Raw genomic sequence first — 15,044 nt, forward strand, 5'->3', positions numbered from 1 at the left:
TTGTCTAACCCAACTTTTAGGTTATTGAATGAGTTTTTCTATTAGCTCAAAACAGTCCTAATTCGAACTTAATTGGCTCCTGATTGAGTTAAATTAATTACATTCTAAATCAACCCAATTATGATTTAAACTAACTTAATCTAGATAAATTTTTATAAAGCATGAATCATTTATTCTCTGACATATTATTAGTTCTTTTGGCGCTTTGTTCGATCCTTCGGCGCATCGTCTTCTCCTTCGACGTATTACCCAATCGGTATGTTAACCCCTGCAAGTTTCGATCTCCTTAGCGCAATTTCCGATACTTCGGCCCGATGCTCGAACTCATGGAACGAAATATTCTATTGACACGTCGAGCGATCCTTCGACCCGACATCCAATCTCTCGACATGTTTAACTCTGGCCCAACATCGATTCCTTCTGGTTCAATCAATTTACCTATCCTTGATCGAAGCTAGTTCTACGTTACTTAAAACACAGACTAAATCATAATATTATCAATTTGTTTCATTATCAAAATCTGAGATTCAATAATCTTCTTCTTTTTTATGATGACAACCAATTTGATGACGGAGTTTAATTAAACTTACCCTATCAATATGCCATATTGATAGAAACTTTAAATTCAAATAAAGTATTTCACCATTGCATGCATCATTAATATTGAAAGAACCAATTAATTATATTATTACATGCAATATAAAATCATGTATAATCAAAATTTTAATACATCATTCCATACATGATCATCATCATAATTTCTCCCACTTTGTCATCAACAAAAAGGAAAAATACAACTAGCAAGTCTTTGAGATGTAATTTTAAATAATTATATTATAATCTCAAGTTTTTCAAACATCATCATGACAAGCTAGTAATATTCTTTCCAGATATGCACACTAGCAATTCTTTCCCCCTTTTATCATTAGCAAAAAGAAGAAATGCAATTAGTAAATTTTTAGATATGCAAGCTAGTAATATATCAAGTTTTGAATATGTAAACTAACAAGTTTTTCACTTATGAAAGTTAGAAATACATCTTTTTGTTAGGATATCTTACTAGCTTTCACTTATGCAAGCTGGTAAGATATCCTTTTGAATATGCAAGCTCCAGTTTGGACGGTGCAGCTGACGACAGTGTTGGCGGCGAGCAAGCGGAGCATTCGGTCCACCATCGTGGCCGCCTGCGGGTTCTCGGTCGGCAGCCGGGCAACGATCTCAACCGGGCTCAACATGGAGCCCGGGCCGGCCTCGACGATGATGTCGAGTAGCCGCAGCTCGATAGCGGCCTTGAGGGTGAAGGGGAGAGCGCAGCTGCTCGCTAGCTATAACGCGCACGCGCCTGCCTCCTCCTCCGAGAGCGTCAGCTGCTGGATGTTCTTCGTGGATGCCATACTACTAGCTAGCTAGCTAGTTTGCAGAACGAATGATGGTGGAGTGCTATAAGATGTGGAGGAAGACTGGTTGAGCTTGGAGTGGTATAAGAGCGGGTTTCGATCCAGATTTATAGTGCGGAATTCCTGTCCTACAGAGAGGATCGTGTTCTTTTGATGTGGCAAGTGTTGGGTGTGGAAATGCATTTGCTTTCAGACAACTGCACCACAGCAATACGGAAATCGACCCCACCCCCACCTCTCTCTCTCTCTCTCTCTCTCTCTCTCTCTCTATATATATATATATATATATATATATATATATATATTTATGTATATATATATATATGTATGTATATATATATGTATGTATATATATATGTATGTATATATATATGTATATATATATATACATATATGTATGTATATTTATATATGTATGTATATATATATATATATGTACATATATATATATACATATATATATATATGTATATATATATATGTATATATATATATGTATGTGTATATATATGTATGTGTATATATATATATGTATATGTATATACATATATATATATACACGTATACATATAAAATATATATATATATATATATACATATATACATATATACATATATACGTATACATATATATATATATATGTTTATATATATGCATATATACATATACATATTTATATAGATATATGTATATGTATATATATGCATATATATATGTATATATATGTCTATGTATACATATATATATACATGTATATTTATACATATATATATATGTATATATATATGTATGTATGTATATATATGTATATATATACATGTATATATATGTATATATATATATATATATATTTATTTATATTCTTAATAAGATAATGTCATATTAAAATATTTGATGAGATAAAATATTTGATGCCGTATTAAAATATTCATTTAAAGAATCAATCTTAAAAAATTAACATTCTAGAATAGGATACTATTTATTTATATTCTTAATAATTGATAATTGTTAAAGAAATTTTTTGAGTTTGATACATCAAATGCACATCAACCTGTTCTTCTTTTGTGACTCAAATTTCTTTCTATTTTATTGTTCTCAACTCAAATCAACCATCGATAGATAGATCATGTGTCATCAAATACAATCATAGGGACATGTTAGTCAAATAGCATTTATTATTTCTCATCAACTTATTCGGAAGAAGATCTCCAAATCAGTAATTTACAATGAAAAAGATGCAAAGAATATTAAGTGGCAATAATAATGAATAAGAATAACAGACTTGCTTGTAGACAAAACTTTGGAGGCATATGAGAGTCTATCATTTGCTAGATGATTGAGCGGTTAAATTTTATTGGTTTTGGTTCAAATTTTATGTAAAAAATCTTTACAACAAGTTCTACAATCTTAATGATATTGATAGTTTATTCTTTCTAATATGTTTTTCTACGATACCTACTTTGTGAGACCTAAAATTTCTTTTCATAAAATCAATTTTTGATGATGATGATATGTTAATGTTGAGCCTGTGTTCTTGATGTTATTATGATTCTTTGGTTATTCTAGATAAGACTTATTATAAACATGTTATCATTATTAGTGATAGTGGAAGTTTGAGGTGGACTACGGTCCCGTGATTTTTTTCGCATTAGGTTTTCCATGTAAAAATTTGGTATTTCACTTTATGATTGATTCATTGTTCAATCACAGAGGTACTTTCAGGTTGTGTTTATGTTTTGGCAATGATGAACTGTGCTAGAAGGGTACACAGCAGACATGGTAGGTGATACTGATTCTAGGAAGTCCATTTTGGGATTCTTGATGACATTTGCAAGGGGAGCAAGCTCTTGGTAGTCTATAGCAAGTTACAGAATTGTGTTGCTTTAACAACCACAAAAGCAGAATATATAGCAATTACTGAAGCCTGCAAGGAAACTTTATGGATAAAAAAGTTTTTAAGGAAGTAGGCTTGAAATAGGAAGGATATACTGTTTACTGTGACAATTAGAATATCATTCACCTCTCCAAGAATTCAACATACTATTTTAGATCAAGCATATTGATGTTAGATATCACTGGATTCGTGATGTGCTTAAGATAAAAGAATTGCACTTAGAAAAGGTACATACTAATGAGAATGGATCAGATATGTTGATAAAGTTTTTGCCTAAGGAGAAACTTAAAGTATGTAGGCGAAGAGCGGGCTTAGTACAACCCACTGTATGAGCTAGAGGGGGAGAATTATTGAGACTAACCCATATGTGGGCTTGGACTAGATGATTTGGATAGTAACCCCAAATTTGATTTATAAAAAAAAAAAATGAAAAGAAAAAGGAAGAGATGTGTATAGTAAAGGTAGCAAATAACGAAGGTATGTGTGCAGCGAATAGTGGCTACGTGAGAAAGAACAGAGACTCAAATTTTATATAAAGAATCCTTGCAACAAGCTTTACAATTTTAACGGTATTGATCTACAGTTTATTTTTTCTAAATTATTTTCCTACGATACCCAATTTGTAAGATCTAAATTTTTTTTTTTATGAAATCTATCTTTAATGATGATGCTATGCTAATGTTAAGCTAAGATATATACTTTTGATATTATTGTGATCCTTTGGTTATTATAGAGAAGTTTGAGATAGACTACAGTTTCGTAGTTTTTTCTGTATTAGGTTTTTATATTTTGATAATAAGTTGGCATTTTGATAAGAAACCCATTTTGATACATAAAGATGAAAAATAATTATTTTACTATAATAATTTTTCCTAACAATAGGCCTTTTAATTGTAGTTTTAAAACTAATGTTTTCGTACTGGTACTTTTTGTTATGGTTTTTAACTTTAGAAATAAAACTTGTTGTAGTTAGAGATATATAAATGAAAATACGGTGTTCATATACATCTCCTCTATCGGAATTCCTCACGTCCTAAAAATTCAGTGCAACCATTTGACTATTGCATTTATCATAATAATTAATATAACTGAATGAACCATGCATTAATATCGATGCATGACCTTCTATATATCCATCTAGTGTTATAATTTTGTATCATCGTTCCCTTGTAAATCCTCAGTGGAATTTGTCCAAGTCATACAACTCTTCGTTGCGATCATAACAGTGGACTCTATACGTTATAAAATAGTGATGATGTGAGATTTATTATCGGATGAACAAATCCATTAATTCATCGAATTTTGCATGCATAAATTTCATTCCCTGTTGGATGACATGGAAGTCTGCATCATCCAACATTAGAGCAGTGCAGTTTGTATTATCCAAAGCGCTGACGGCATGAGGTATTTTGTAGCGTGCAAGTTCATCAACAAGCATAGGTACATATCTGTTAAATGTCATTGTCATTCAACACATCAGATTATGGCATGACATTAATTGTCGGACACAAATCAACATGCATAAATTTCATCTACCGCTTCAAGGACATCCAAGTCTTCATCATCCAACATCGCGGTTGACTGTGTATTGATATGACTTGAGGTGTTTTGTAGCGTGCATATCCATCAACATGCGTAAGTTTCATCTTTGTTGATGGACATCCAAGTCTTCATCATCCAACGTTGCAGTGGCCCTATGTATGATGTAAAATACTGATGACTTGATACTTTGTGGCATGCAAACCCATCGACATGCATCAATAGACAACTTGCAGGTATCACAGAAATCTAAATCTCCCATCTCGATGATACGTAGTTCTGATATTTTTATTAGGCTTTCAAGAAAAATAGGTCTATCTATCATCTACAGATTGTAACAACGATAAGACTTGATTGTCCTCCTCTTTTTCACAACTCACTGTTTGAAAACATGGCGTGGCTACATAGAGGAGGACACTGACGTCCCATCAAAACCTGAATTGTACTATTTGTTGTAGATGATCTTTCCAAGATAAAAAAATCAACACACTATTACAGTTAAATACGCTTCTTTTCAATCAAATCCAAAGCAAAGAAATCTTCATCAGATTCACTGCTCGGCTCAATCATAAGATATTTTCTAAAAGTTTGATATGATGAAGATTAATATCACAGCTAATAGAAACTTTCAAGCTTGCGGCGATTTAAAATAAAATAAAAATATAAAAATTGTAAAATAAAATTTATATGATTCGATTCTAACAATCTCCATCTTTATCTTTTCCACTTTATGTTTCAAAAAACCTTTAAGTTATTAGTATGAAGAATATGCAGTAGCTAAAATAATCATTTTATAGTTCAAAACTTGAATTATAATTTTAGGACATTGATGAGATCTCTTTGCTATCATACGAGCTTCATGTTTTACTAAGAACTTATTTACATCTAATAATATTTTGTGAAGTGATAGATGAAACTAAATATCAAATGTTGTTATATACTAATTAAGACATCATATTCTTCACTTGAACTAGTGCGAAGAATGTCGACCTTGAGAGAATGTAGATGATTCAACGGTGTCAAAAATAGGATGAGAGATAGCAAGAAAAAACTTCTTAGGTTTGAATGTCATGTTTAGCCCGAGCGATCCTTTGATGACTTAAGTTTTTGTGATGGTGGTGTTAGTGGCAATGAGAGATATATCTATGAACTCTTTGATAGGATCACTGATGTCACTCTCCGAAGTAGAATAGGTAGAGCCAATGTAATCGTACAAGATGAGTGGTCGCTACAAGGAGATTAACGAGGAGGGGATATGAGCTATATGAGAAGCATCGGGACTGATCAATGAATTTTTGTCTAGAATTTTTTTCTGGATCCATTGAGATAATTGAAATAAGAAAACGAGGAACATCATATAAATTCCAAAAAAAAAAAAAAATAGTGTTCATATGACTAAAGTGATGTGAAGATAAAATAATTTTTAATAAATTGAATATGAAAATTTTATTGAAGGATTATGACTGCTACCGAGGACTAAAAAAAAAAAAAAATTTATGATAATTGATATTTTTTTTCAAATAACTTCTCAAAAGATTTTGAAGATTTAAGATTAGGGTTGGAAGATGATTGATTAAATAGATAGTAGGTGTTACGATGAGTAAAGGTTCGGACATGAGATATCCGCTAGAGCTCCCTATTTTATTAGATATCCAATAAGTCCATTAATTATTGGATCTTGTGGATAAGATCCAATAAGAGCCAATGAGAGATTATTGGGTATAGACCTACTAATCTAAAAGACTTGAGTGATTGGATAGAGATCCAATATCTAATAGAGCAAGATCCATTAGGATTAAGTTGACAGAGACCTCTATAAATAGGAGGAAACCAAATGAGCATAGGCTAGATTCTTTTCAGCTATCACCTCATATATTCTTCTTCTCTCTCTCTTCTTCTCAACCGACAATTACAATTTGGGGAATATAAACAACAGGAAGAGCTGGCATCTTCTTGATAACGTGATGCATATCGAGAGGAGAATCATGTAGTGTTTTAAGAAGCATCTTCGTCATATCTGTAATGTGGGTCATCGCTAGTGAGGAGGACAGTTGACCTTCTTCATCCTCTTTCATAGATCTATAGATTTTCAAACTTATACGATCTCTCTATGTAACATATCTTTTACATATACATAGTTTTTAATTTTACGGGTTTTTATGCACTAATCTTCGTACGACGATAAGAAATTTTTTTTGTAAAAATTTAAGATTTTATTTTTATTCTTCCACTGTATATGTGATATTGCCTCAGGTTTCCTAACACCTTAAGCATCTACTATTAAGATACTATCTTTTACTCCTAGATCTTATTTCGAGATATACCTCACCGTTAAAAGCCATTAAGGAATATAGTTTACCAATTCTTCTTCATTGATTTACTTTTTTATTTCTAACTTTGAGTGTTTGTTTCTTCTTTTGGGTTAATGATTTCTTCAATTATGGAAATTCATATTTGAAGTGTCTTGGTTTTTTTACATTCATAGCATATGATTATATCTTTCTTGGCTTTACCTTTTATTGTTTCCTTCTTTTCTTACTAGATTTATCTTATTTTTTCTTATAAATTTTTTGAATCTTTTGTAAGAAGTGTCATGTCTTCGTCCTTATCACTTAGAGCTTTTGCTCGACTTTTCTTTTCTTTATTATATGCTTTGCATGTCATTTCATTGGTCATTAAAGATCATATGAGTCTTTTTAAGAGGAAGATTGTTTAAGTCTTAAGCTTCTTAAATCACTATAACCTTTGGATCTCAATTTTTGGAAAGAGACTTTAAAATCTTACTTACTAATTCAAGATTAGTATAAGCTTTAATAAGAGCTTTTAATTCATTAATAATATCTATAAAATAAAGGTTTATATCATCAATAGATTCATTTGTCTTAATTTTAAACAATTCATAACTATGAACCAAAAGATTAATTTTGGATTCTTTTACTCTATTTATACCTTCATGAATGATTTTAGGATTATGCTATAGATCATGTATAGTGTTATAAGTAGAAACTCTGAACTCATTTTTATTTAAAGTATAAAATAAAATATTAACAACTTTAGCATTTAAAAAAATGATCTCTTTTCAAAATCATTCTATTCATCCATCAGTTTAGAATATTTTTAAAAATCAAACTCAATAACATTTCATAAATCAAAATCTATAGAAAGCAAAAATATTCTCATTTGAGTTTTCCAATAAGTATAGTCTATCATATTATAGTAGGATCAAGAACGACACTAAAAGAGGGGTGAATTAGTTTGTAATGAAGTAAAGTAGAATGTAGTAAAGAGAATAAGCAATAAGGAAAGAACACATCGAAATTTATAGTAGTTCGGTCATAGTGACCTACATCCACTTCTGATTCCTCCTCCGTTGAGATCACCGGTATCCACTAAAGGTCTTCCTTCAATAGACAAAGACCAACCACCTCTTTACAACACCTTTTTCTTTTCACGAGTTTAGGAGATAACCTATATAAGTCACTCTTTTACAAGTATTCCTTCACACACCTCCCTTAGGACTAACTATAAGCACTAGGAGTAGGGAACTCAAAATTTTGACAGAGTTTACTTAGTTTTTTCCTTAAGAATTCTCACTCATTTCTTGTTGCCTAAGTAGGATAGGCCCCAAATGGTTTTAAAAATAGAGTCAAAATTTTAAATTTTTAGGTCTTCCGAGTACGGGCGGTACAACTATCTGCACTAGGTAGTACCACCGCCTACAGCCTGACACTGGACGGTACCACCACCTGACACACTGTCACTAGGTGGTACCACCGCCTAGTGTAGCGGTACCACCACTTGATAGTTGTGAAGATTGGGTTTTTCGTGTTTTTCAACTCATAAGTGGTTCCATCGCTTGACTCAACTTTTGGGTCACTAAATGAGCCTCCTAATAAGCCTAAATCAATTTCAATTAAGATTCAATTGGCCTCTAATTGAGTTAGCATGATTACACCAAAAACTAACTCAGTTAGCCCCCTAAACTACTTCGATCTTAGATAAATTATTACAAAGCATGAATCCTTTGTCCAGCATGTCATTGGTTTATCCAGCGCTCGTCCAATCCTTTGGTACATCATCCTCTCCTTTAGCATATTACCCAATTGGCATGTTAACTCCCACAATATCCGATCTTCTTAGTGCAATGTTCGATCCTTCAGTTCGATGCCCAAATTCACGGCATGAGTCTTCTACAGACACGTCGACCAATCCTCCGGCTCGACATCCAATCTTCTAACATGTTCACTTCGGCCTAATGTTTGATTCCTCATGTTTTAATCAATTTGCTTCTCCTTAATCGAAGTTAGTCATACATTACTCAAAACACAGATTAGATCACAAACTTATCAATTGATTTCATCATCAAAATTCGAGATTTAACATATTGAATATAGGAGGATGAGTGACCCTTTTGATTGCTTGAAAAAGTCATTAATTCTCTCTTGGGTATTAATCCAACTAAGAGAACATTGCTTTGATTACAAAATATTAAGATTTTAATGACACTTAGAGGAGGGATGAATTAGTACAGTAGTATTTTATAATCAATTTCTAAACTCAATCAAAATATTAACATATTTCAAAAACTTAATTGATTAAGTTAAAATTACGAGTAAAGAAAATAAAAATAAGTCACAAGTAAAGAGAGGCAAACTAGTTTATAATGGTTTAGTCTTCCTGATCTATGTTTACTCCTGATTCATCTTCCCTCGAGGCCATCAGTTTCACTACCAATCTTCTTTGATATGAGCAAGGATCAGCTACCATTATTATAATTCTCTTTTTTAAGACTTAGGAGATAATATTCATACTCTTTTTATATAAGATCTTTCATCTCCTATAACTTAGAATGACAACTAAACTCAAGGGAAACAGAAGACTCAAACTATGCTCAAAATGAGAACTTACATCAGTTCACTAGCTTAGGAATGAATGCTCTATTAACTAAGCCGATATTTATAAGCTCTAAAAGATTTTAAGAATAGAGTCGAAAATTTAAATCCCAAAATTTTAGGGTACAAGTGATACTACTGTTATAACTTGATACAACCATAATTTTATACTATAGTAGTATCACATGCTAGTCATAGGTACCCTATAAGCTAATCACGTGAATGATGACACGTGTGACATGACCCGCACTCTTTTTTACTTATTATATTAGATAATATTTTATCATTTTATATTGCTTATTGTATGAATATATATTATGATGTCCATGGATCTATGCAACGGGAATCGAATCGTGATGAGATCATGCTAATGAGACCGATTCACCCTTAAACATAGACTCTAAATAATTTTAGTCATAAGCCAATCACGTGAGTGATGACATATGTGACATGATTTACAATCTTTTTGCTACTCAAAACTTGGGAGGCTGAACACAGAAGATTCCAATGGCGGAATGGGTGCTTTAAACTTCTCTGACTTTAAACAAAAAATAAAATTTATTAGTTGTATATAATTTAATAATAATTAATCTAATCTTTAAGTTATTATATATATTACTTGTACTAATGGCTTTAGCTATCTTCTTTCCACCAAGTCTAAGGGATCTATGTAATGGCATCATTATGCATATACTTGTAAAATTAAAAGTCATAAATAGAGGAATATTATATCCAAAGTTTATGGGATAATAAAAAAAGATAAATTCAGACATAAACATATCACAAACTATATTAGAGAGTTCAATATCCTTATATTTTAATCAATTAATATGCCTAACTAAATAAATTAAAATCAAGCATGTGAGTGAGTATAACTTGAGTGTAACCCCTATTTGACAAAAGTATAAATATGAGAATTGTCCCCAAAGCTATCCAAACTTCTCAAAACTATTATGATTTTAACATATTTAGTATCACTTATTATAATTATCCCTAATTTTAGAATAATTAATTATTAAAATATAAGATTTTTATATTGAATATGTGATCAAGTATAATGTGACTATAACCCCAATGTAACTGAAATTTAAATATAAGAATTCTCTTCAAATCTACCCAAACCTTTCCAAAAGATTAATAATATATTTCTAAGTTTTGTATCATTTTTTTGCTTGATTTTTGAGTGATTAATTGGTGAAATAGGAGATTCCTATCATGAATTTACTATATAGTATAGCTCAAGTGTAACTCAAATATAACTTATATGTAACTCAAGTGTAAATATATCTAATTTTCTTTAAATCTATTCAAAAATTTTTTAAACTATAATAGCATGTTTCTAACATATTTTGTATTAATTTTTTTATATTTTTCTTGATTTTAGAGTCAATAGGTGGTGAAATAAGAGATTTTTTCCAAGATACATTAGCTTTGACATTTTTTTGGTTATTCAACTTAGTTACAAAGTTTTGAAGAAGACATTAGTATCAACATAAAAAATTAAGTTTTTTTCAATATCTTATTTTTGCAGTTGGTGATGCAATATTATCGTGAACTTTGCACCATTCACAATCGGAGAGAAGATGAGGTCACTAGGGATGTGATGAGATTATCATCGTTGGAGAGAAGATGAGGTCATGACAAAATTATAAAGGATGCTACCGGAAAGGACCAAAGGATACCACAATAAAAAAGGAGCACAGGTTACACTGGCCTCGAAGAGGAGAGGATGTTATTTCCATTCAAAGGAGAATGCTACCATATGAGAGAGGAGGATACTACTATTATTCATTGTTGAAGAGAAGAGGACCGTTTGTCACTACCCTCTATAATAAAGTTACACCTGTTCAATGTAACCCTAATCTCTCTGTCTCTCTTATTTTTTGATTCAAATCCAACCCGACTCACAATTTGATTAAATACACTTTGAAGGAATTGACCCAAATCGATTCAACTTGGGTTCGTGATCTATTCCGGACAGAACTAACCTTTGGATCGATGGAGTTTAAATTAAGTCGACAATATCATGATTGAATCGAGTAGAAGGGTATTTTTTAAATTTTAAACAAAAATGATGCCATTAGTGAAAAAAAAAATATGGGGCCACTAAATGATAAAACTCCAGGGTTTTTTTTTAAATGCCTGAAACACATGGTTTTCTTTTTCTTGGATTAAGAAAGAATATTATATTACCAACCTAATAAAACTATCATAATTGACTCCACCACATGTGTTACTCACCTCTATATACTTTGATCGACAAAGGAATATGTTTGTACGGAAATATAAACCAGAAGTGTAATACAATTCATTTAAAAAATATTGAGCATTCTAGCTCAGAATTTTAATATTCATTTAATATTCTAGCTCACAATTTTTGGACTTGTAATATTGAGTATTAAAGAAACGTCCGGGCGTTACAAACTTAGTTTGTATCAGGAATTTAAAATGCATGCATAAGGTTTGATAGTCTAAGGATTCACACATCCCTTTCGGCATGGCCTGGTCGTTATCGTGGCCAAGTTATTCGTGAATGAAAACAGTGGCGCTTGTTGTCTCTCTCAAGACTGTTTCACCAATCTTGCGGATGCTTCACTGTTCCACATGATTCACTAATTGATCGTGTTCTTCTCGCCACCTCACGCAGTAGATGATCTTTATGATCGCCTGCATAATTTCTAATGATAAAAAAATAAAACTTTCGCTATATAAGGTGATGGAGTTCAGCAAGGAGGCATGCAAGAGAAGAAAACAAGCCACAAGCTGCAATGGCACTTAGCTTCCTCCTCCTCCTCCTCCTCCTCTTCGTTTTCATGCTCCTCTACTTTGCTTTACATTTCCTTCCCAAGCTAAGGTCTCGGAGTCAAGGGAAAGTACCACCCAATCCTCCACCCGTTCCCATATTGGGCAATCTGTGGCTCATCAAGTCCTTCTCCCAACTCGGCCACATCCTCCGCCACCTCAAGGCTGCCTATGGCCCGATTGTGACAGTCTATATCGGCCGCCGCCCGGCCATCTTCATCATGGACCGCACCTTTGCGCATCGCTCCCTTGTCCAGAAGGGCGTGGCCTTCTCGCACCGACCACCACCCCTCAGCACCTCCCGCGCCCTTGGTGCCAATGTCCATACCATCAACATGGCTGCCTATGGCCCTCACTGGCGCCTCCTTCGCCGGGCACTCTCGTCCTACGTCTTCCACCCTTCCCACCTCGGCTTGCAAGCCGACGCCCGTGCATGGGCCCTCGACGCGCTCCTCCAGGAGCTTATCTCTGAAGCCGAAGCTGGTGGAGGCATCGTTCAGCTCAGCGAGAGACTGCTGTTCTCTGGCTTCCGCTTGTTCACGCTTTTATGCTTCGGCGATAAACTTGAGGAGGAAATTATAAAGTCCATAAGGGACGCCCTAATGGGCTCGTTAAAGATCGCAGTTATGCTTCGCGTCTACAATCTTTTACCAAACCTTGCTTTGTTGGTGTTCTGGAGGAGATTGATCAAGTTCCTACGCATCCGGCAGCAGCTGGATGATCTTTTTGTCCCTCTCATCCGAGTCCGTCAACAGCAACGTCAAAGCCAACGTGAACCTTCCCTAAGCCGGTCATCCTCCTACGTCGACACACTCCTGGAGTTCAGGCACGTCGACCAAGGAGGAAGAGAGCTTAGCGAGGAGGAGATAGTGGGCTTGTGCTCCGAGTTTCTCACCGCGAGCGCTGAGACCACATCCACGGGTGTGGAATGGATCATGGCTAACCTTGTCAAACACCAAGACATACAAGAGAAGCTCTGGACGGAGATCGAGAGCGTCATGTGTGCAACACAAAGGGCGACGGTCGAAGAAGAAGATATACGAAGAATGCCCTATCTGAAGGCGGTGGTGCTCGAAGGGCTACGACGGCACCCGCCGGTGCATCTCCTCTTGCCGCACATGGTGGCGGAGGAGACTGTGTTGGACGGCTACGTGATACCGCGCGGAGCTATCGTGAACTGCTCGGTGGCGGAGATCGGACGGGACGGGAAGGTGTGGAGTGAGCCGTGGGAGTTCCGGCCTGAGAGATTCTTGGCTGGGGGCGAGGGGGAAGGCGTGGACCTGACGGGGAGCAAGGAGATCAAGATGATGCCTTTCGGGGCAGGGAAGAGGATGTGTCCAGGGATGGGCATCTCCGTGCTGCTGCTGGAGTACTTCGTGGCCAATCTGGTGAGGAAGTTCCGGTGGAAGGGCTTGGCGGGGAAGGAGGTAGACCTGTCTGAGAAGCCGGGGCTGGCTGTGGGAATGAAGAATCCATTCCGAGCTCGCATAGTGGGCAGAAACTAGTGAGACACGCCGTGGCTTGGATGCTGTCATCTATTTCCCTTAGATGATGTGTTCCCTCTGAAGCCAGGTTACACCACCCCCCACTGTTGCTTCTGCTCCACATGATCGTGATGTAAGTGTTGGATATATCGTTGTCGCTCGTGTACTATCGTAAACCAACGAAGGTGTTGTCATTTTTCTTTTGTTTTCGTTATTCTAACGCCAAAACCCATCCCTCCCACCAAATATGGTGAGTGAGTAGCGATAGATTCAATCATGGAGACTGAGTGACCATTCGGGGTTACCGACATCCAACGGCTGCTGTTGGTCTAATCACAACTGTTCTTCCCATTCATTCAATCTCAATATTGTTCAACAGTAATCTCCAAGGCCCAATTCAATAGATCACATGACTCGGGAATCTCGACGTAGGCAATATAAACAGTGGTAATAATAGTATCACTAATAATAATAATAATAATAATTACTCATAAGGGATATCAAAATGGTTATCGTGCTCAAAGTTACTAAAAAAAAACAGAGAGTGATTTTATTTTCATTGATATGATTATAAAAGAAAAATAAACTAATTGATTAAGTAACAAAATAATTACATTAAAAGATTACAACAACAACAAGAAGACGCTATAAAATTCCACCTGCTTAGTGTCGTCTATTTCCGGTCATAATTGTGATGCCGTCTCACGCAATTGTTATATCATTATTGTTCGCGCGAGGACAGTTAACCAGACATTTAATCGGATTTAACCAGGGTTAAGGCTAATGTTTGGCAATGGAGGCTAATAATATGAGTAAGCTATATAATGAAAACACTCTACTATATAAGCTAATAATATGGCATGTTATCAAGAACTTACCCATCGCTTATAGTGTCAACACTCAACGCTGGAAACTGTTACACCATCAAATTCTTACTATTGATGGATTGACCAATTTGGGTTTACAAAAAGGAATTGTCTTATTATTTAAATAAGAATCATAATGAGTCTATTGCTCATTTGTTTTTCACTTGCT

The 15,044-nt window shown here is 34.5% G+C and overlaps 1 protein-coding gene across 1 annotated transcript; it reads left to right on the forward strand.

Annotated features, from left to right (window-relative positions):
* Positions 1-12,337: 12,337 nt before the first annotated feature.
* LOC135649607 (cytochrome P450 89A2-like) lies at positions 12,338-14,212 on the forward strand. The gene has a single exon (XM_065168144.1). It carries the CDS (start codon positions 12,492-12,494, stop codon positions 14,028-14,030), a length of 1,539 nt encoding a protein of 512 aa, XP_065024216.1. The 5' UTR covers positions 12,338-12,491; the 3' UTR covers positions 14,031-14,212.
* Positions 14,213-15,044: the final 832 nt, after the last annotated feature.

This window comes from Musa acuminata, chromosome BXJ3-9 (assembly GCF_036884655.1).
Source record: "Musa acuminata AAA Group cultivar baxijiao chromosome BXJ3-9, Cavendish_Baxijiao_AAA, whole genome shotgun sequence".
Classification (NCBI taxonomy): domain Eukaryota; kingdom Viridiplantae; phylum Streptophyta; class Magnoliopsida; order Zingiberales; family Musaceae; genus Musa; species Musa acuminata.

Excerpts from the sequence above, each read along its gene's own strand:
- LOC135649607 (XM_065168144.1), top strand. The coding sequence starts at position 12,492 with ATGGCACTTAGCTTCCTCCTCCTCCTCCTCCTCCTCTTCGTTTTCATG.